The sequence below is a fragment of the Scyliorhinus canicula genome, chromosome 26, assembly GCF_902713615.1.
Source record: "Scyliorhinus canicula chromosome 26, sScyCan1.1, whole genome shotgun sequence".
NCBI lineage: Eukaryota > Metazoa > Chordata > Chondrichthyes > Carcharhiniformes > Scyliorhinidae > Scyliorhinus > Scyliorhinus canicula.
Genome location: NC_052171.1, coordinates 5,014,615 through 5,038,609, shown reverse-complemented (window position 1 = coordinate 5,038,609; position 23,995 = coordinate 5,014,615). Strand labels below are relative to the sequence as shown.

Sequence of the window (23,995 nt, the reverse complement as noted above, 5' to 3'; positions counted from 1 at the left end):
TCAGATGCAGACTTGATGAAAAGAGTTCTGCAGATGCTGACAAGGTAAATGGCGTTTCAGGCAGCACGCTGGAGCACTCGCTGCTTGCAAAGTTCCATCAACTCACTTTTCCTCGTCAAATCCAGTAGTTTAGCCTCGCTTCAACTTCTGCCTAGTAGGCTGAGACAAAAAAAAACACAAAATCTGTAAAGGAGAAACTTTCTTGGAATAATTAGCTGGCATAGAAGGTGTTCTGGAAAGTTCGCCTGGCTGCCTGGAAGTTTCCGAGTCAGCTGTGGTGAAGAGTGGGAGATGGGGGCAGCTGACATGAGACCAGGGAATGCCGGGGTGGGCTCTTCCTCTGTTGCTGCATTGATGAAATTGACCCGGAGCTGACAAGCATGCCAGCGCTTTCCAGAAGTTCAAGTAAAGTCAGAGATAAAACGTGCCGGCGTTGTTGCTTGGAACCGCTCAGAAGCTCCGTCAGAAAGAAACATGTCCTATTTTTCATTTCAGTGTGTTACTACAATTGGCCAGAAGTGAAAGAAGAAATGAAAGCTGGGGGTGGGGGGTGAGGTGGAGAGACCCGGGGGGGTGCTGCCTGTCACTGATTGGTAAGTCAGGGCTGTAATTGACACTTCCAGAGGGGAGGAATCAGGGGGGGGGGGGGGGGGGGGGGATAGCTCCAGGCTGATTGGTTGCTTTGCGAGACGCAGAGGCTGGAATGGGAAGACAGGAAGCTGCACATTCCAGGCAGTACAAACTTGATGCTGAGAAAAGCTGGATGTTGGGGCAGCCTTTTTTATCAAGCCACACTGCTTCTACACAACATTCGGTGCACAGAGGGCTGAAGAGGGGGGGGGGGATTAAAAGAGACACACAGAGCCTGGCTAGACTAGATGATGAAAAAAGAGACAGGTACTGATCTCTTCGAGGCGGTGCTGTTTGAAAGCCGGGCGCACAATAAGACCAAACACTGCTGCTTTCTCGAAAGGCTGATCCTGTGATCCTGGAGAGTGAAGCTTAAAGTCCAACAGCACAAAAGAGAGAAGCGTGACTTGGCCATCGGCACACAGGACTCTCCAGCAACAAGGAAAATGGGAGGAAGAAGCATTTCCAGGAAGACTTGCTGGAACTTTTACACAGCCTTTCTCCCACTGAGCATAGGGCTAGTTGCCTGTTGTGCCGCGATGGAATTGGACGAATCGAGCTGGCAAGCAGACAGTCGCTTTTACATCAAGCCTCCCCACTGCGTGGACATTCCCTTTGCCCTGAGACTGTGCAATAACGTGGGCTATCACAAAATGAGCCTCCCCAACCTGTTGGACCACGAGACCATGGAGGAGGTGCAGCAACAGGCCAGCAGCTGGGTGCCGCTGCTCAATAAGAACTGTCACCCCAATACTAAGCTCTTCCTGTGTTCCCTGTACGCCCCTATCTGCCTGGACAGACCCATCTATCCGTGCCGCTCCCTCTGCACGGCAGTCCGAGATGCCTGCACACCTGTCATGGAGTTCTTTGGCTTCCCCTGGCCGGACATGCTGAAATGTGACAAATTCCCACTGGACAATGACTTGTGCATCGCCCTTCCAAACCCCAATGCCACTCAGTCGACCAGCTCGCAAGGTAAGATTGGCAGCTTTCACTGCGGTCTAAAAGAGGCTAAATATCGAAAAGAGATTGTCCTAGAAATGTGAAAGAGGATAGATAGCTTTAATGACGGCTCACAAGTGACCCCTGCTTTATCCCATTGCTAAACTTCATGTGAGTAAGTGGCTTGTGCTGAATTCTTCTTCCCAGCGCCGTGTTTAGCTGGAAGTTTCACCCAGTTGAAAAACATAGAATTTACAGTGCAGAAGTAAATTCCTGCAGATCAAGGTTTATCCTTAACCATTTGTCATTTCTCCCAACCCGACTCTTTCAAACGGCGATGCCAATGGGTGGGTGTGTGGGCAACAGTTGGGCGAGAGAGAAATTAATTGTCCTGGTTGTGACCGGGAAATCTGGGGTTTCCCAAATGGTCGCAGCCCCACTCTGCTTTGTCCGCGATGTGTCTCTGCTTTGCTTCTGAATGTCCAGAGTGTTCACTCACTCCTTCCCTTTCGCTTGAAGAGTTTATTTTGAGCCAATCTGCCAGCGAGCGGGGCCACGCTTCTGTGTCTCGATCCAAGTGGATTTGAACGGCTGCAGTTTGCTGGGGGTTGGTCACAAAGGTAGGTCAAGCACAGGAGCTGCTGTTAACCATCCCTTTCTGCTAGTTATTAAGGGAAATTTTACCCCTCCAGTTGTCTGAAACTGTTGTGCCCATGTTTCCACGCAGCTATGGAGCAGCAGCCTACCATGGACTTCCTTGTGTTCCCCTCCAACTAAACTAAAGTTTGTGAAATGCATCCCCCTTAATTGTGAATAAGCATTGGCAATGGTGAAATAAATTAATAGATAATCTGGGAGTCGTTTCAAAGTAATCTAATCAAAGTGATCTGAAACAATATATTTCCATGTCTGCAGGACCTTCATGCTATTGGCTTGATATCGGGCGATGTCTACATCATTGTAAGATTTCTGGGGCACTTCTATACTTGTGCTGGAAAGAGAGGATTTACCTGTCAGTTACTCTGTTACATTGTTACATTGCTTCAGCAAGATAGATTTGCACCGGATACTCATAATTACAGCATCCTATTTTTTTATGAGGATTATAGATTGGATGTACAAAGTCCGAATATGTGCTTTTGTTTTTTTAAATCCTGAGCTGAGATAGCAGCTTTCAATCAGGGCAATATTTATTTACTTAAGTACTTGCTTGGCAAGATGTCCTTCAGTAATCTTTCACTGGGGCATTTTCACAAGAGATGCACACTGATGGTCGCATTCATTGCAAAGTTGAACAGATTTTCCTGAAATGAACCTTTGGGCAGGGTGTGAGAGACAAAGACAGTCGAGGCCTGTCTGTTCCTGTTTGCATATTCTTGGTCATCAGACAAGGGTCATGCTCTCTACCCTCCCCCCCCCCCCCCCTTCACCCGCGTCCCTCCCCAAAGGCCGAAGAGCCTGAAGAACCTAGACACTGGAAGGTAGTGATACCATGAAATTATAGTCCAGTAACAATCCATAACTTGCAGTAAGGAAAGGAAGCATGCAGGTAAGAGAAAAATGGCTATGATTACACTGAATATTTAAGTGAACTTCATTGGCAATGGAACCATTGTTGGCCCTCAAATCAGCCCGCCTGCTGGCTGGTGACAACTCTTGCTTTTATTGCTTCCGTTCTGCAACATTTTCAGCAAATGTATGATGAGTGGAACCCTGGATATCTTCAATGGACAATTGTGTCGGCCTTATGAAACTAATACAGCAGAATGGAGACAAACCTATCTGATCCTGAGCAAACATCCAAATAAATTGTTGTTTTTGTTTGGCCTGTGTGTGAATGGAGAGAATAATTGCCATTTGATAGTTCACCAATCCCTCTTCCCTCTCTTTAAGACATTGACTTCTTGCAAAAATATAGATGCAAATCTCATTCTACCGAGCCAAATGCCCATTTTGAGACTTGGTAACATGTATGTAGGCTATTCCGCCGTTGGCAGCCATATCTCCATGTGCTTTGGAACTTCTGCCTTTGTACCTCTCTCTCCTGTGCTTTAAAATCGAGCTCTTTGACCAAACCTGTTCCAATCACTCCTTATGTGTTTTTTTGTTACATAAAGGCAAGCTGTTGTCTTGGTCTGTTGCTTACTGCATGAACTTGTCATTTGATTGGTGTTACACTGGTCTCCATATCAGCTCGTTCTATTTGACTGTGCAGTCTGAAGGCTGGGGTTTAAGTGGTGAGGGCTTTGACCCCATATGGGCTGGAGCTTGATTTAAAACAATCCAAGTCTGGGCTTGATCACACCAGTTTAGTTTAGTCAAAACATAACATTTATTTTTAACCAAAAGGTTCTCTATGCAGGCCAATATAAATGTCCCCTGCTTATAAAGTGGAATATAGGCTAAGTGTTGAAGTGATGAAGAATGCAATGGGACAAGATTGCCATGTAGTCAGAAGAATGGTGTTTATATTTCAAACAAAGTGACAATCTGAACTGCTTCGCAAGTCTGCAATGTTGATCTTGGCCAGAGATTATGAAGCATTGATGAATAATTATGAACAGATTAGCATTTGGGTCTTGTGAATGGGAGTGATAGCTGTAAATTAAACAGTGCCTTTATTTCTGCTCGCTTCACAAAACAAACTTCCATCAACATTAATGAAAGGAACTGGTGGATAGAGTTTTCCAAATGGGTGCAATTTGTGCCCATTCGATAAAGTGTTTTGTCCACAGAATTCCTGTTCAAACTCATTTGCATCTCATCAAATAGAAAATCTGCTGTGAATCAAAGCATTCAGGCTGCCTTAAGTAACACTTGATATATTTGAGTGACAACCCAGTTAAGTTAAACCCATTTTCAATTGAATTAATTTATCACAAAAAAGCCTCCTTTTAAACTCCTGAAAATGCCTCCTAAAAGGGACACCAAACTATTTACTGATGACTTTGGAGTATAGTTAGTTCCTTGTAAATTTACAAAAATACATAACAAAAACTATTTAAAACATAGCTCTTGGTTCCTTGCACCCAGAGGATGAATATTTGGAGCAAACAGAATGGTTATTAGTTTATCCTGGGTGGGAGCCAGTTTTCTGGGCTGTGTTCAGCATCTAACAATGCATTTTTAACACTTAGAGCCTTCCTCTTGACATAAACCCATCTGTTAATGCAGTCAGAAGCCCCTCCAATGCTGGAGGAGAAGAAACTTCAGCGGCGTTCAGACACTTTGTTTGCTGCTATTCTCCACACCCCCTTGCACAGACGGGTGTTCGGTTACTGTTCCATGGGCACTATCTCTAATGGCTGAGCTTAGGAAGCAATTTGATTGTATGGGACATCTCAGTTTGGTCCTGTCTTTGCTTCATACAGGCACATTACATTAATGGAGTGATTACTGATTCACAGTTAGAAGGGGGAATCATGTTTGACTTGTTGATCTTTCAACTGTCTGTGGGTCTTGAGACAAAGTGAGCTTTATTCCAGTTGAGATCATTCAACTCAGAATGGACCATGGATCAAATTTTGACTTTTCCTAATCTGAGATAGTTTCACATTGGATAGGACACTGTTATTACTTTGCTACAAAGGTTTCAGGAGCAATGCTCTCAGTTGCTGCCACAAAAAGGTTGGTTCCATGCACAATTGCTGGTTGCAATTTGTGGTGAACAACAACGGGAGTGGTCCTGTTTTTTTTTGACACCTGCTACTTGTTAACATGTGATCTGACCCAATCCAGCTGGTTTACCTGTTGGTGGCAGCTACTTGTGCACAATGTGTGTGTCAGAAACACATGGGGCGCAATTCTCCGCTCTCACGAAAATTCGGAGAATAGCGGGCGGCGTAAATTTTTACGGACACGCTGGTCCGACACCCTCCCGCTATTCTCCCCCCCCCCACGCCCGCCTCCTGACACGAATCGCTGCCCGCCGTTTTTTTACGGCGAGCAGCGATTCACTCCTGGCCGATGGGCCGATTTCCAAGGCCTTTACGGCCGTTTTTACAAGCGTAAAACACGCCTGCTCTGACCATTCGTAAAAACGGCCGTAAAGTCCCGTTCTCAGGAACCATGGCACCGGTGCGGCCGTGCCAAGGGTGCCATGGGCCCGCGATCGGGCAGCGGGTACTTACCCCGCGCACTCTTTCTCCCTCCGCCGCCCTGATGGATCCATCCGCGGGGCTTCTGCGGGGCATAACGGCCCGCGCATGCGCGGGTTTCACGCACAAGCGCCATGACGTCATCCGCGCATACGCGGTTTGGAGTCGTCCAATCTGCGCATGCGCGGCTGACGTCATGTGACGCGTCAGCCGTCGCTAACTCTGGCTAGCGGGCTTAACGAAATTCGTTAAGCCCGCGATGCCGGAGTTCACGGCCGTGCGATACTAGCCCCGACCGGGAAGATGAATCGGTTCCCGGTCGGGGGGGGGGGGGGGGGGGGGGGGGGGGGGCGGAGGCTGGCGTCAAAAGCGCCCGTTTTTGACGCCAGCTTCCCGAGTTTTCGTAACTCGGGAGAATCGCAACCATGGTGTGAGATCAATCTGACTGGGCATTGTCAGCAGTTTTCGAACAAGAAATGAATTCTGCCTGAAAATAGAATAAAAGGGAACTGCCATCTTACTGGGCCATTTGCAGATCTCAGTTACCAATGCAAAGCCACAAACAGGCTCGGCCATCAAAGAAAGCTTTGTTACAGGCGCCACTTGGAGGCATCACTAAATTCTTGGACAGAGTGTCCCTAACTAATCTTGAAATATGAAAGATAGGATTTGTTTTTCAAACTGTGAATGTAGATTTCAAATGGGGCAAGGTGAATGAATTGCACCTTCTTGCTTCATAACCTCATGTAAGTTGTTTTGTGAGCCTCTTTACCTGACCCAGGACAGCAGTTTATGTCTGAAGGCTTAACTTTATGCCCACATAGATGCAGCACAAACACAATAGTACATTCATTGTACACACATACACACTTTAGACAGACGGCTCCACACACTGATGCATACAACTAACAGATTTCATATGCACCAGAAGAGAGATGGTCCAACACAGGACACTTTTTCTATTCCCTGACATTCTTATGTTTCTGTTTCAGCAGTGAATGCTTTGTATATTCCTTTTTTGTATTTTCTAAATGACCTATAACGTTGGTTTGGGGGGCGGTAATAATTATGTTCAGTTTTTATAGAGAAAGCCGAGTCTTACAGCAGTGCCATAGAAAGTATTAGAGCTCTGGTTTTAATCACAGTGCAGTGAGTGAATGTTCTGTTCATCAAGTGACCTGCCTTGAGGTATATAAAACAGTCTCATTTCTCAATGACAAGTGTATGGTTTGGAATAAAAACAGCTGTCGAAATGTGAATGGAGCTGCAAATTAAAAGAAAAGAGACAGGCTGATTAGAAAAGTAAAAATGTTGGTCCTTTTTTATTTTGATAAGAGTTTTCTGGCTGTGGTCTGTTTGTTTGGGGGACGTTACGAAGGGGGTTGAATTGAGACAGCATGTGAAAAGTAGATGAACAGATGCAAACTGAGCCAGCTTTATATTGCACAGTAGTGGAAATCTGGAACACACGCTCTATCAAAAGGTTCTGGATGCTGGAACAATTAGCGCTTTCAAGACCGAGGTGGATAGATTTAGTCAGATAAAGGTATTTGAGGATTTGGGGCAAAGGTAGGAAGTTACAGTGTATCGGCCATGATTGAATGACAAGGCCAACCTGAGGGGCTGAATGACCCATTCTGTTCCAAATGCTGCTACATTGCCAGTTTGGGCTTTGGGTGGGGGTAGGGAGGGGTGGGGCCAAGAGGGGTGAGAAGAGCTTATCTGTTGGGGGTGGAACATCTAGAACCTTGGGATCGTGGAGTTTTACAGTCCAGAGGAAAGTCACTGCCTCTTCATTCAAACAATCCAAAACACACTGACTGCCTTTCCCTGCCCCATGTGAGGCGACAACACAAAATGAGGAGGAAAAAAGGGAGTGGGAGGGTCATACTAGTGAGGACAGTGAGAGTGAAAGAAGGATAATAGGGGAGAAACAGGAGGCGTGGGGTCCTTTTGCGTTGGAGGGAAAGCTGCAGGGCTGATAGCGTTAAAGACAAGATGTAAATGCAAGTTCATCGTCGTACCCTAGGTATTGAAAAGTCATCAAGAGAAGCAAGTGAAGTTTAGGCACCATCACCAATCTGTGGTATTATTTTCCCATCAGCTGAGTTCCCTACGTTGTAAAGTCTGTTCTGAAGCCACCAGGACACAGACTGGGACAGCTTTGTTCTGTGCCGCCTGTTCACGCACACTTTTTTGAAGTTACATTTGGCAGTGCAGTATTAAATTTGAAATGCACTCCGATATACTCGAGAGCTCCGACCAATATTTTTTGGACAAGGATTGTTATTTTTGTGCACAACTGCTGAAGGATTTGAGTGACAAACACAATAATGCACCTTTACAAAAACCCTTCTCTCTCGGTTCCACTTACTCTTTGTGAAACTACCACTGTTTTAGCTGCTAATCTATTAACCTTGCAGCTTGTCCTTGGAGAACAATGCTATAATCACCCCTCAGCATCACTCTTGTCAGTTTATATTCATCAGCCTCCCATGGGTTTCTTCAAGGTCTCGTTAGGAAGGCTTAATGATTGCTGACATGCAGAATAAGCAGCAAGTACTTAATAAAGGATTGAAGGTGGCTAATCCAACAGCTCATCAAACTCGGGAAGAAAGTGTCTCATTATTATTGTCAGACATTTGGAAGTTAGATAAAGCGGGAAGCCACATGTTCTTTTTTGACACACAAAGAGAGAGCTTGGGCCGAACACACAAGAACAGACGACTTGGGCCGAACCCAAGTGTGAACAGACTTTAATGAAGATAGTTCAATGGGGCAGATAGAGGAGGTGGGATTGGCAATTTAAACATTTCAGTGGTTGCAGTCTCGAGGTGAACATGCTTTTCAGGTTTAACAATAGTCGTTTGGGTTGCCCAGGTTTCGGGAAATAATTTTTTCAAAAATATTTTTATAAAGTTTTCAATTTATAACAAACTAACAACATAAAAGACAGATGTTACAAAATGCAATGTAACCAAAACTGAACCAACCATATAAACCCCGTCCAAAGCAAAAAAAGACCTCTTTTCCGCCCCATCCCAATAAACTAAGCTAACCCCCCCATCCCACAACAACTGATGGAGACTAACTCTTTAAAAGAAGGACATCAATAGCTGCCATTTCAGGAAGAACCCCTCAACTGACTCCTGACATTGTCCGTGACCTTCTCCAAATGCGCAAATTCCATAAGATCACCAAACCATTCCAAAGCGCTGGGCAGAATAGAGGACCTCCACCCCAGCAGAACTCTCCTTTGGGAAGTTAAGAAAGCAAACAAAGGGCATCCGCCTTCGGCCCCGGCGAGTCCGACACCCCAAAAATGGCCACCAAAGGACAAGGCTGCAGATCGATGTTAAGAATTGCTGACATGGTGTTAAAGAAAGAAATCCAAAAGCTTTCCAGCTTGGGACACGACCAGAACATATGGGTGTGATTAGCCGGCCCCCGAGAACACTGCTCACACTTATCATCTACCCCCAGAAAGAAACCACTGATCCTAGCCTTGAGTGAGCCCATTGTATCGCCTTAAGCTGGATCAGGCTGAGCCATGCAAAGGACACAGAGTTCACCCTGTGAAGAGCTTCACTCCACACCTCATCCAAAATAGGTCTCAGTTCCTCCTCCCACTTTGCCTTCACTCCATCCATCAGGACCAACTCCACTGACAGGATCTGCCCCTGGATACCTGAAATATTCCCCCCCACCAGACTCTGCTAAAGATAGAATCCTCCTCAGCAGGGATGACGGAGGTGCCAAGGGAAATGACGGAAATCAGCACAAAATTACGAATCTGCAGGGATCTGAACAAATCCATTCCAGAGAGTCAAAATTCTCAAGACCCCATGACCTTAATGTTCAGTCAAAGCTCAATGGCATAAATAGGTGGTTATCACAGATACAATGACATGGATTTAAGCCTAAAATGCTGCCTAAATTGCTTTCATATCCTCAGAGTAGACACAAACACCAGGTTCGAAGAAAACCTTGCTGGGAAAATAGCAGTGAGGCCGTTAATCTTGCCAGAGAAAACGGCAGCTAGACCTTAGCTGCACCTACACTCTGGACATTGCCCGCTAAGGACAAGGGAAGGTTATTCTACTTATACAAGTCGGATATAGCCTTGCTCACCAAACCAGCACAGATCAATTTGTGGAGCAGGGCCCAGTCATGGGCCATCTGGATACCCAGATAACGGAAGATAGACCTGGCATGATGAAAAGGTAACACCCCCCCTCCCGCACCGCCTTATCCTCTTCCACTTAACGGAAGACCGCAACACAGCGGCCACAGTCTCAATAACTAAAGCAAACAAAAACTGAGACAGTGGGCACCCCTGTCCTGACCCCTATTCAAAGAAAAGTACCCCGATCTCGAGGCATTAGTACCAACACTAGCCTGCGGGCCTCATACAATAACCTAACCCACAAAATGTATCCCAAGGAGATACCGCCCACTCCACCCTTTCAAATGCTTTCTCGGCATCCTTGGATACAATCACCTCTGGTTCGGGCACAGGAGAGAGGGAAGGAACAATATTCAACAACCATCATATATTGGCTGACAATTGCTGACCTTTAACGAAGCCTGTGTGGTCCAATGTCCAAAGATGTGCGGGTTAGGTGGATTGGCCATGATAAATTGCCCGTAGTGTCCTAATAAAAGTAAGGTTAAGGGGGGGGGGGGTTGTTGGGTTACGGATATAGGGTGGGTTTGAGTAGGGTGATCATGGCTCGGCACAACATTGAGGGCCGAAGGGCCTGTTCTGTGCTGTACTGTTCTATGTTCTATGTTCTATGGTCTTCCGCATCACCTCCAGAAGATCAGGCTCCAGTTTCAGGGCCAACACATTGGCAAATAGCTTAGTGTCTGCGTTTAACGGCGATATGGCTTGATTTGACCCACATTCTGTGCATTCCTTGTTCTTCCTCGGAAAAAGAGAGATAGACTGTGAAAGTGTGGCGGGCAACGAATCCCAGGATGAGTCATTGAACATGTCATTGGTTCACTGTCTTTCCTGTAGGCAACAGTTCAAACTGCCAAACTGCATCTGGAGCTTCTTCCTGCTCGCTAGCAGCTCTGATAGGATCACATGAATACTGGTAGTCTACCTCAAGGATAGCCCCCCACCAGCCTCTGCCACTCCGTCCTTGCAGTCCTCTCTAGATTCGCCTGATAGGCGATTATCTCCCCTCTATTAACCGCTCGAAAGGCTTCCCACAATGTGGAGGGTGAGACAGACTCATGCTGATCCTCAATGGCAAAAGACATATGCCCACAAAGCTCCTTGTCCGCTAACAGCGCTGCATCCAACCTCCACAGTGGGCGTTGAATGAAGCCCAACTCCAGAACCAGTTCCAACAAATGAGGAGCATAGTCCGAAATTAGACTAGCTGAGTACTCCGTCTTCCTCACCCATGGGAAAAGAGACCTACCCATCAGAAAAACATCTATCCTAGAATAAACCTGTGGACCTGAGAAAAAAATGAAATTTCCTCATCTCTTAGGTGTAAAAGCTGCCATAGATCTGCCACCTCCTGCTTCCCCCAACTGCTCCGTAAAAGCTAACAGCTCTTTAGCTACCCCAACAACTTTAGAGCCAACAACTTTGGTCTAGAATTGATCGATCCAAGTTTGGATCAAGTACAGTTTAAATCCCCTCCAAAAACCAGTTGATACATGTCCAGATCAGGAACGGATGCCAGCAGTCTCCTCACAAATGCTGTATGAAAATGAAATGAAATGAAAATCGCTTAGTGTCACGAGTAGGCTTCAAATGAAGTTACTGTGAAAAGCCCCTAGTCGCCACATTCCGGCACCTGGTCGGGGAGGCTGGTACAGGAATTTAACTCACGCTGCTGGCCTGCCTTGGTCTGCTTTAAAAGCCAGCTATTTAGCCCTGTGCTAACCAGCCCCAATCGCCAAATGTTGTCCCAATATGGAGCATAGACATTGATCAATACCACCAACCTTCCCGCAAATTTTTTTAAATAAATTTAGATTACCCAATTATTTTTTCCAATTAAGGGGCAATTTAGCGTGGCCAATCCACCTACTCTGCACGTTTTTGGGTTGTGGGGGCGAAACCCACGCAGACACGGGGAGAATGTGCAAACTCCACACGGACAATGACCCAGAGCCGGGATCGAACCTGGGACCTCAGCGCCGTGAGGCGGTTGTGCTAACCACTAGGCCACCGTGCTGCCCAGACCATTACATATCTGCCGTTGGTGGTGCCATAGTGTTTGCTCCCGAAAAAGGAACCCACTTGTGGATCAAAATCGCCCCCCCCGCCCCCCCCTCGTCGAAAACTGAATGAGATACCTGGCTCACCTCCCTCTTCCGCAACTCCAACATCTTGGTAGATCCGAATGAGGTTACCTTCCCATTTCCAGTCAAGGTATTACCTGGCCCACCCCAGGAGCCTTTCCTTCTTCTGAAAGCTGTGAAACCAAATGATGACTGCCCGTGGTGGTTTGTTCGGTCGGGGCTTCTGCCAGAGTGTCCTATGAGCCCTGTCCAGCTCCAGAGGCAATTTATGTCTTCCCTCACCACATGATCTTCCCAAACATCTGCAAAAAATACGCAGTGGGAGCCGAGCCCGCCATACCCCCGACAATCCCACAACTCCGAGGTTCTGCTTCCTTGAACGGTTCTCAATATAATTGATTTGGCCCTCAGCAACTTAGTCTCGCCAGCTACAATTATGATCTTGGCCCCCAACGAGGCAATTTGCTCAATATGCCTCGTCAAAGTTTCTCCATTCCCTCGAACACGTCGCCATGTTCCTTCCCCATCTGAGGTCTTTTCCAATTTCGATCTGATAAGACCCAGGGCTTTCGGAGGCCCTCTGCCATTGCTCTCCACTGCTTATCAAACTCCGTTGATGGCACACCGGGAAGCGTATTCGTCGTTATCGGAGTGTCTGCAGCCACTGTAGCCGCCTCTGCCATTTTCTCGAACAGAGGACAATTGAAGAGAGGTGAGGTCATCTTCAGTAAGAAGGTGAAGTGGCTTTCCAAACACTGTTCATGGTCAATGAGGAGCAGGAGTATTTACTCCCTTCTCTCTTTCACTCCCCCCACACCCACATGAGAACACTTAGTTTTCCGGCTTCTCTGTAAGATGGCACCTCTGACTGGTCTTCTGGCCTATTGCACTGAGGTGACGGTCGATATTATGGTCTCCAGTCTGTGAAGGGGGATTGAAACCCCGACTTTTCTGATTCCGAGTCAGTAGTGTTATGAGAGCCCAGGGGAAAGCACTGTAACTTGACTTTGCTATTAATTCCATCACCAGACTAAATGTAGTAATTAATCCTTTCCAAACTTTGACACCAGATTAAATGTCTTTTGCACAAACTGAGGTAGGATATAGAATGCTCTGCCTGAAAGGGTGGCAGAAACAGATTCAGTGGCAACTTTCAAAAGACAATTCAGTAAATACATGAACGGGGAGAAAGGTTGCATGGGAGGGGAGAAAGAATAGGGGAACGGGAATAATTGGACAGGTCTGTCAGCCAAGTGGCCACCTTCTACGCTATCAGATACTGATAAAGATATAGGGAGGCAGAGAGGACACCCCTTTGGCTGTCAATCCTCAAATACAGAAACAACCTTCCCAAGGCCACTGTGTGCCTTTTGTGCTGATGCAGTTGACAACCAGCGAAACCCCTGATTCTCTCCTACCCGGCGGGGCGGGGGATCCCGGCAGGACAGAGTGACGTGAACCGCACCTTTAGGGGCCAAGCCCTCACATTGAGGGGCTAGGCCCGCGCCGGAGTGGCTCCCACTCCGCCGGCCGGCGCAAACAGCCTTTGGCGCCCCGCCAGCCGAGGCCGAAAAGCCTTCGTCGGCCGGCAGAAGTCCGCCCATGCGCCGGTGCGTTAGGGGGGTCTCTTCTGCCCCCGCCATGGTGAGGGCCATGGCAGGGCAGAAGAAAAAGAATGCCCCCACCGACTGCCGATCGGTGGGCCCCGATCGCGGGCCAGGCCACCGTGGGGGCACCCCCCAGGGCCAGATCGGCCCGCGCCCCCCCAGGACCCCGGAGCCCGCCTGCGCCGCCAATCCCACCGGAACCAGAGGTGGTTTAAACCACGCCGGCGGGAAAGGCCTGTCAGGGGCGGGACTTTGGCCCATTGCGGGCCGGAGAATCGCCGCGGGGGGCCCGCCGACCGAATCTCGGGGGGGGGGGGGGGGGGCGGAGAATTCGGGACACGGCGGGGGCGGGATTGACGCCGGCCCCGGGGGTCGGAGAATTCCGCCCCTGATTCCTGAAACCATGGACTCAGCAAGCAGGGTGGAGCCATTTAAACTCATACTTTTACTTTTTGGTTCTCTGCCTGAACTCCAGTTCTCCTCACTTGTGTGTGCCATAGATGGTGCTTGCATTGGGAGGAGAAAAAAGTTGCTCCGAGGAGTTGTGCCTCAGATAACATATGCACTCATGCTCTGTTTCTGGCACAGTATGTGTCTGTATAATCCAATGGTATCCATCTGTTTCATGTAGTATACGAAGCAGACATGTGGATGACATTTGAAAATGAATTAAATGAAAATCACTTATTGTCACAAGTAGGCTTCAAATGAAGTTACTGTGAAAAGCCCCTAGTCGCCACATTCCGGCGCCTGTTCGGGGAGGCTGGTACGGGAATTGAACCGTGCTGCTGACCTGCCTTGGTCTGCTTTAAAAGCCAGCGATTTAGCCCAGTGTGCTAAACCAGCTATTTAATGAGTTGTTGCGCAGAGATGGATCGCTGTAATGGGCAGAATATGCAAGTGAGTGGATGTGAAATTAGGCTGGTATTTAAATACAAATATAGCCTCGTATCACAGGGATACAAAATATTCTGAAGTGGGGAACGTCCTCTCCCATCATAGAAACACAGAAAATAGGCGGATCAGTAGGCCGTGCAGCTATTCAAGCCTGTTCTGCCATTCAGTTTGATTATGGTTGATCATCTATCTCAACACCATAATCATCCTGCTCCCGCCAGGCCCCTTGACACCTTTAGAGTCCAGAAATCTATCTATTTCCTTCTTAAATACATTCAGCGACTTGGCCTCCACAACCTTCAGTGGCAGAGAGTTACATAGGTTCACCACCCTTTTTGTGAAGATTATTCTCCTTTCAGTCCTAAATGGCCCTGCACTGTGACCCTTTATTCTAGATGCCCTTCCTCCCTTCTACTCAATGTTCTCTTGCAATGAAGGCCAACATACCACTTACCTTCCTAACTGCTTGCTGCATAATTGCTTTTGTGACTGGTGTACAAGGGCACCCGGATCCCCTGTGTGTCAATATTTAAATAATACTCTGCCGTTCTGTTTCTCCATCTGTAAAGGATGGCCTCATGATTATCTACGTTATATTGCATCTGCCAGGTATTGCATATGCCTTGAAGTCTCTTCACAATCTCCTCACCACTCATATCCCCAAAAATTTCACGTTGTCAGCAAATTTGAAAAGTCTACATTTGGTTCCCTCCTCAAAATCATTGATGAATAATGGAACTAAATCGGAAGGAACTTAAACCATGCGTAAATAATTGACGTAGATCTTCACTTTGCAAATTTCTTCGTTAAGATTATGGTAAATGATATTGCAACTATGATGAATATCAACCAGGGTTAATGATATAGATTGTTGGGGTCTGTACTATAATATGCCACTTGTACAAAATAACTCACCATCTGAACTATGAATGAGTAAATCAGATACTGGGGAGGACATGTCCAATCACCAGCTTGATCTCTAGGTTCAAATACTGATTCTCAACCAATCTGCACACTTGTGGATTGTAATGGCCTTTGAATGCCTCAATTGGATTCAAGTTTGGTCACAGCTCATAGTTTTCAGATTCAATGGGCGGGATTCTCCATCCCACTGCACCCGTTTTCTGGTGCGGCGCATCCCCCGCAGGCAGTGGGGTTCTGCGTCCCGGCAGTCACCCAATGGGGGTTTCTCATTGTGCGCACCCCCACCCCATCGGGAATCCGTGGGCATGAGCATGCTGCCGGCGAAACAGAGGATACCGCCGACAGAGAATCCAGCCCTATATCTTTGCTTCGCAACTCAACTGTGTGTGAAATGGCCGTTGAACTCTTTGAACGTTTGCGCAAACCCTTCTTCAGTAATTTCAGGACATTCTAAAGCACTTTTGTTAATGAAGTGTTTCTGACATGTAGTCACTGTTGTAATGTAAGAAAATCTCACTTCGGGGCGGCACAGTGGTGCAGTGGTTACCACTGCTGCCTCACAGTGCCAAGATCCGGGTTCGATCCTGGCCCCAGGTCACACTCCGCGTGGAGTTTGCACGTTCTCCCCGTGTTTGCGTGGGTCTCACCCGCACAACCCAAAGATGTGCAGTGGCAACAATGAGTTGCCCCTTAATTTGGAAAAAAAAAGAATATCTCACTTTGCCATCTACAATTGCAACCTTCACATTGGAAAACTGCTGATTTGAAATGCAATGCAAGTTTTATGGTGACTCAGTAAACTCTGTAAAAGTGACAGAAACCAAACCAATCATTCAGGGAATGTGAAGCGGATTCCAATTTGCACACAGATTTTGTTTTACTGCAAATCCTCCTGTTCCCATTTACTTGCCAGCAGATGGTGCAGCCTTTCATTTTCGAAACTGCACCATCGGACTTGTTATTTTGTACAGAGGATGATGCTAGTGAATATGATCCAACAGGGTGATGTAAAGAAAAGCATCCTGCATTTACATAGCACCTTTCATATCCTCTGAATGCCACACAGAATTTTGCAGCTCATTAAATAGTTGCTGCAAATGTGGCAGCCAATTTGCACAGTGCACGATCTCACACATGTTCACACCATTGTTAACAAAAATCTCAACTTTTAATTTCACAAATTTTGGTATCCTTGCAAGAAAGGGGGAGTTCTGGATTTCCAATTGTGTGTGCTTTCTGATTTAATCCCTAAATGTGATAACTCTGGATTCCTCCACCACAGAATCTGGCCTAATTTCACAAAGCAAGAAATGTGAGCTTGGCAGAGTTCAGACATCCTGACGAACTATTAAGATGGTGGCCAGCAAGCTTCCACACAACAGCAGTGAGATAAATGACCACATTGTGTGTTTGGGGTGTTATCAATGAATTAAATCTTGGCTAGGGCACCAGGCAGAACTCTCCTCATTCTAAAATGACACAATGGGATAATATTTGTCCTCATGAGAAAGCAAACAGGGTCTTGTACTGTGGTACATCCACAGTGCTGTTAGGAAAGGAGTTCCAGGAATTTATCTAACCATCTTCAGCTGCATCATCAATAATCTCCCTTCCATCATAAAGTCAGAAGTGGGAACGTTCGCTGATGATTGCATATTTTTCAGCACCATTCGCAACTCATCAGACAAATGCAGCAAGACTTGGATAATATCCAGGCTTGGGCTGACAAGTGGCAAATTACCTTTGTGCCATACAAGTGGCAGGCAATGGCCATCTCCTACAAAAGGATATAACCATCGCCCCTTGACATTACCGTTGGTTTCTTAGCCTTTGACCTGCCCTAGTACCCACAATATTAATACGGATAGTCCAGTTCAATTTCTGATCAATGGTAACCCCCAGGATGTTGAGTTGCAGAGGAGTCCTCAAAGGTAATTTGCCACTTGTCAGCCCACGTCTGGATAAGCAGCTTGCTATACCTTAGCCATGATGGACATTCTCTCCCCTCCAACATGTTTTGGTGATGGATGCTGCGAGTGGTTCTAGCAAGCAAATTTCTGTGTAAGCTTATGATTAAATAGCTTGTCCTTGCTGCCCTTTTCAGATAAACCTATGAAGCAAATACATAATTTGGATCTATTAGGATCCCAGACAGGACCCCAACCGTGGCTAGGATAACGGACCAAAAGCGCAATATTTTAGTTTATTTTTTAAAACTGTGCGGAAATAATCTTTTATTCCAAGAGTGATTGCACAATATATAGGGATTTGGTATTTTAAAACACAAATTTAATATGGATACAATATTAAACTCTTTAACTTCACAACCCGAAAAAAAATTAACTCCCCAGGGATTGAAAGGACATGAACTCTCCAAGGACTGTCTCCAGTCAAACCACAGTGCATTAGCCCAGACTGAAAAACACATTCCACTTGGTCAATTTCACCTCCTGGCTCCTGAAAACTCCCAGGACCTGCAAAACAGGATTCCTTTTTAAAGATGACCACTGCAGTCAAACACATTCTAACCCCAGGCTCTTAACCCTTTCATTGCCCGATAGTTATAATCCACTGTTCTTAAAATTCTCCATTCGTCACAGATCCTTACTCAAATGTTCACCAAGGTAATCCAGTTGCTGGTTTGGATCAGTTTCCAAATTGAACTCTGCTCTTGCTTATTGCAAACGCGTGGAGGTTTCCTTCTGAAGTCGTGGGAAGATTGGGAAAGAGACTTTGGAGCAGTTACAGGACAGGGGAATGAAGGACTGGTCAATCATGTCTGGTTTTCTAGATAGAAATTTAGGATGCGTCGACATGAATTTATTCAAATGTTCCAGAAAACCAATTCAAATTAACGATGCTGATAGATCCATGCTGGTGCAGATGGTAGCAGCCAGCACAAGACTGTTGCCTGCCCTCTGCTGAGTTAACAGAGAATTCAGCCGGGGCCTTTTATAAGTCTGCAAAGCAAGTTAAATCCACAAAGTCCAAGGCGTCCAGCTTCACTGGCGCACTTGAAATGCCAATCTCCCTCTTGGCAATGAGTTGAGTTCACCCGAAAATCAGTGGATTGGGGCCCTCTTCCCAGTAGACTTTCAGTTATTTTGTCCATTGATTCTCCACCTGCACCCAATGCCACTCCGTTCAGCTATGTTAAAATGGTCTTTTGAACATTCTGATTTCAAATGTTCCTCCTCCGTACCGAGAGGGGGAAAAAAGGCAAGCTTAATCTGGGGAAAGTCCAAAGTTTTGGTTTGGAAAGAAGAACCAAAATTAAAAAGCCTTTTCTGTCAGTTGAGAAAAGTGTTCTAGTAATCACCAAGGAGGGTACAATGGGGGCAGTGGGGGAACATTGAAGCAAGGCTTGCTTTTATTTCACTGTGAAATTGCACATGACAAGTAAAATAAATAACTGTGCAGTAAGAGGCTGGGGTCTGCTGAATCAGCATGTGACGTAAATAGCTGTGAGCAGTGTCTGTCAGGAGAACTGTAATCCAGCACTGCAGCACAATCAATCTTTCACTGCACTCCAGCTGATGGAACCATTAAACAGTGTCTTGCATGAGCCACCTGTGTACACAAGTTGTCATACCAGTCAAACAGTGTGGTTCCACTGAGTCTGAGCCAAGTCTGGATGTTGGGCTCTCAGCTTCACCCAATTTGCTGGTCTATTCGCAGTGAGGAAATGTGGTTCCGTGAGTTAGCACTCCTGCTTGAGTCATAAGCGTGTGCGGTTTCCAATCCCACCACAGGGCGAAAATCTAGGCTGACATTCTTGTGCAGTGCTGGGAGAGGTTTGCAGTGTTGGAGGTATTATGTTTTGCATTAAAAGTTAAACCAAGGCCGCATCTCGCCTCCTCACAGGAGAGCTCTCCCAGTACCTTGGCCAATATTTGCCCCTCAATCCATGTAAATAAAACCAGATTATAAAGTCATGGCCCTATTTCCTACATTACCAATGATGACTAATCAACAGTACTTCATTGGCTGCAATGTGGTTTGAGATGTCCTAAGGTCATTAAAGACACTACATAAATGCAGGCATTTCTGTTGGTCTGCTGGATAAATGCATCACCCTGGTGTCCTGAACCATAAATATTACAAAGGTCCTTGTCTGCATTTGTTGGTTGGTCATCTTCCCGAATGGTGCGGAAAGGAGGTCACTCCTGGTGATTATCCAGTAATCCCTGTTGGTGATGGCTGAGAATCGGATAGGCTAAACATAGAGTAGTCCTTGGTGCTCAAATAGCTTGCTAACCTGCAACATTTGCGCAGACAAGAGCAACTGGAGATTTGGTAAGGTGTTGCCACTCGGAGCTCCAGAACAGGACCGAAGACCTCTGGAAACGGGGTCAACCTATTTTCTGAGTAGTAAAATAACGTGATGATTTGTTAATATGGATGATTGGTTTGATGTTGTATTTCACCTAGTCTACGGAATCTCCTGAATGCTATGCTGTTTCAGAATTTACTCTCTATCTTTAATTTGACCTCTTTGAAGAAGCTATTATTTCCTCTGGAGAATTCCTTTTTTTATTCATCGTCAACTCTTGTAGCCTGATTAATTGTTTGATTTATAATTCTGTTCAGCATGGGAACATTTTCCTACTTTCAAAACACTAAGTGCGGGTATTGATTGTGTTGTTGTAACCAGCTCGACAATAAACAGTTGCTGCTGTTTCTCACCACCTTGTTTGCCTGCTTCTTTCCAGCAGAATTGGATGTATGTCCACCATGTGACAATGAGATGAATACAGACATTATTCTGGATCACCTCTGTGCAAGTGAATTTGGTAAGTTGCGTTCACCATTAACGGACCCAATCAAGCTTGTGTTTGACCTCTTTTCCCAGATACGTTTAATTCTGTCAACTTAATTGCCGACACTGAGGGTTTTGAAATGTGTGGGGAAACCCTCTGACTTCAATTTTGCTTTTGGTGGGTTGATGAATTTCAGCCTTCTGTACCATGTTACTGATGGTATTTCCAGTAGATGAAGGGGAGTTTGTCTATTTCATCTCTGAAGCTCTGGGGCTGTGGCTGTAGCTTCCCAGGCTTTCCCAGGGAGAGCTGAGGTGACAGAAGATCTCTTGTTGCAACTGCCTTGCTGCCAGCTGATGCACCTGTCAGAAGACCCTGTGTATCAAGCTGTGCTACCTTTAGGGAAACGTTGATAGAATCTAAACCACAACATCAGAGGTTCACCAGTCAGAGCATTGGTATAGCTATTCTTACATGTTCTTACATATGTTGATAGATAGTGCAGTGCCAGCAATCTGGATTCATTAAGACTGTAAGGGGATGTGCCAAACCTTTCTATCTTGGAGTATAACATTTGAATATGGGATCTGAGCCTTGGTTAATGCCACTGATAATGCAGCACGCCCTCAGCAAGGGTTAAAGCACTCTGATCCTGAGGTCAGATTTAAACTCACAAGGACCTGACTTGGACACAAGTGTGCTGCCAACTGAGTCAAAGCAACACCTAGCCAGGTGCTGAGAGGAAGTCATTTGTTCCTTCTTGGGCAGGTGTGGGAATGAGGAGCACAGAGAGTATGGCTTGGAGGCCGAAAAGCTGAGACAAGTTCCATTTATGTTGCTCTCTCGATGCGGGATGGTTGAGGATCAGGGAAGTATTTACACCTGTAGCTCATATGTCAGATTTGAAAAATTCATGGTTGGATCAAGAGTTCCATGATGGAGGTGCTCTGAGTTTTCTCTTATCTATTACATTGGATTGGATTGGATTGGATTTGTTTATTGTCACGTGTACCGAGGTACAGTGAAAAATATTTTTCTGCAAGCAGCTCAACAGATCATTCAGTACATGGAAGAAAAGGGAATTAAACAAAATTCAAGAAAATACATAATAGGGCAACACAAGATATACAATGTAACTACATAAGCATTGGCATCGGATGAAGCATACAGGGTGTAGTGTTAATGAGGTCAGTCAATAAGAGGGTCATTTAGGAGTCTGGTGACAGTGGGGAAGAAGCTGTTTTTGAGTCTGTTCGTCCGTGTTCTCAGACTTCTGTATCTCCTGCCCGATGGAAGAAGTTGGAAAAGTGAGTAAGCCGGGTGGGAGGGATCCTTGATTATGCTGCCCGCTTACCCCCGGCAGCGGGAGGTGTAGATGGAGTCCATGGATGGGAGGCAGGTTCATGTGATGGACTGGGCGGTATTCACGACTCTCTGAAGTTCCTTGCGGTCCTGGGCCGAGCAGTTGCCATACCAGGCTGTGATGCAGCCCGATAGGATGCTTTCTATAGTGCATCTGTAAAAGTTGGTAAGGGTTAATGTGGACATGCCGAATTTCCTTAGTTTCCTGAGGAAGTATAGGCGCTGTTGTGCTTTCTTGGTGATAGCGTCGACGTGAGTGGACCAGGACAGATTTTTGGTGATGTGCACCCCTAGGAATTGTCAGCCTTTTCTCCTTGCTGTTTTCTTCCTATGTCTAATGTTTCCAACTTGTGCTGTGCACCTCCTTTACTCTCCCTCAGCTTCCGTCTCGAGAAATCTCTAGTCAACCCGTACTTGTTTCCTTCAGAAACTAGCCACTGTCTTTTCATCCAGCTCTTTGCCAATGGAACCAGATCCGCATCTCATTGGAAAGCCATGGGAATGGGGAGAACAGGAGGGTAGCAAGAGGGAATGGGGCTAGTTGACACATAAACACCTTTGATTCCCCCTGCATAAGCTTGATGGAGAGGGGTGCTGGTTGGCATGTAGTTGTTGTTTATTTACTTCATTTTTGGGATTTGAAAGAATTTGTTCGTGGCATATGGGCATCACTGGCTGGGCCATTGTTGCCCTTGAGAAGATGTTGGTGAGTTGCCTTCTTGAACCGCTGCATTCCATGTTCGGATGGTACACCCCAAGGGCTGTTAGTTCTTGCATTTTAACCCAGCAACAGTGAAGCAACGGCAATATGGTCCCAAATCAGGCTAGTGAGTGACTTGGAGATGATGGTGTTCCCGTGTGCCTGTTATTGCCTAGGAATGAATATGGGTGTAAAATCTGTTGATTTTCTGTGTGTGTGTTGGTGGGGGGGGGGGGGGGGAGATAATATTTCAGTATGTACAGATCGAGTTATTTCATATTATTACACACTTAATTCTTACATGGAGTCACTGTGCATTCTGTCACAGAAGCAGTATCCTACAGAAATTCCCAATTTGCTGATATGCAATGAGAAAGATTGTTTTGTTACAACCTGATTGGGCAGAGTCTGTCTTTTTTGTGCAATATTTAAAAAAAAAATTTTGAGTACCCAATTCATTTTTTCCAATTAAGGGACAATTTAGCATGGCCAATCCACCGAGCCTACACATCTTTTGCGTTGTGGGGGCGAAACCCACGCAAACACGGGGAGAATGTGCAAATTCCACACGGACAATGACCCAGAGCCGGGATCGAACCTGGGACCTCGGCGCCGTGAGGCTGCAGGGCTAACCCACTGTGCCACCGTGCTGCCCATTTTCTGTGCAAAATGATGAGCACAGTAAAGTGGCAAATTGGAAAAGACAAAAACACAGCAATTGAACTCAAAAGAATATTGTGGAATGGTAGGCACTCAATATAAATGTCAGACCTGTTATCAGGAAGATATTTTATTTCCTTGTGATGCATCTGCTTTCATTAAGACTGGTAGACCATAAGGAGGTGTTTCGAACCTTTCCATCTCTGAGAATAATGTTTGAATGTAGGATCTGACTGAGCATTGATCACCGGTATGTAAGGGCGTGGAAGTATCCGTGAAACCACTCCTGTTTTTTGACATTTGAGTTGATCACCGAGAGCTTTGTCTGCAGCTAGCACATGATGGAAAATTGTAGACCTGCCATTCATGAGACCTGTGGGCAAAGTTCGCTGACCCACAAATTGCCCTTCAAATATTGGCGACTCCTTACATAAGATATGTGAAGCGGGCAGTATCAATTCAGCTGTTGATAGGAATTTCATTTCCATTGAAGTTGCTGTATCGATCTCATCCAAAAATGCCACTCAAAGTCAGATACCTGTTATCTTTCAGTCATGCTGTTCGAAATAATTTGTCATATCTCCAGTGTGTTATATCTCCAATGTGCTCTGCAATAAACTTGACAGATTTGTCAACCCAGAAGAGTTTTGTTAACAAAAGATATGAAGAGATATGGGAGAAGGTTTGCAGATTAGATATGGTTCCATTGAATGGTGGAACAGGCTCGAGGGGCTGAATGGCCTCCTCCTGTTACTGTCATTCAGAGTAATAATACAAAAAGTAACATGGGACTAAATGATAAGCTTCTTTATCTCTTTTTAGTCTAAATGGCCAATGTGTTTAAAACTATCACACTGACAAGAGATTCCTAAATAGTATTTTTGGTATTTAAAGTGGTATTTAACAGTGCTAAATGTTTATACACAGTGATCAGAAGTGTCACTTCAATTAAAATGCTACAGCAGGAATCACATCTGTCCAACTATAAACCACTTCTGTTTGACAGACTCTCAAAGACTAAAGCTTATTAAAGTGTGATTTTAACAGCTTGGGAACAGTGTGTGTCAGGCAAATTGCCATTTATTTTGGCCCTGCTCCTCCTTATTCACTGACTGAAGATTGTGCAGATACTGCCTGTTAGCTCCT

At 45.8% G+C, this 23,995-nt stretch overlaps 1 protein-coding gene across 2 annotated transcripts in view; it reads left to right on the top strand.

The window, feature by feature from the left end:
• Positions 1 to 706: 706 nt before the first annotated feature.
• The window catches only part of LOC119957361 (secreted frizzled-related protein 1-like), a 98,408-nt gene continuing 75,119 nt past the window's right edge, over positions 707 to 23,995 (top strand). The window contains exons 1-2 of one of the 2 annotated variants that reach the window (XM_038785280.1): positions 707 to 1,605; positions 20,080 to 20,160. In XM_038785280.1, coding sequence (XP_038641208.1) covers positions 1,077 to 1,605; positions 20,080 to 20,160 — 610 coding nt within the window. In that variant the 5' untranslated portion in view covers positions 707 to 1,076. The remainder of the gene's footprint in view (positions 1,606 to 20,079; positions 20,161 to 23,995) is intronic. The other variant, XM_038785281.1, reaches the window with a different exon arrangement.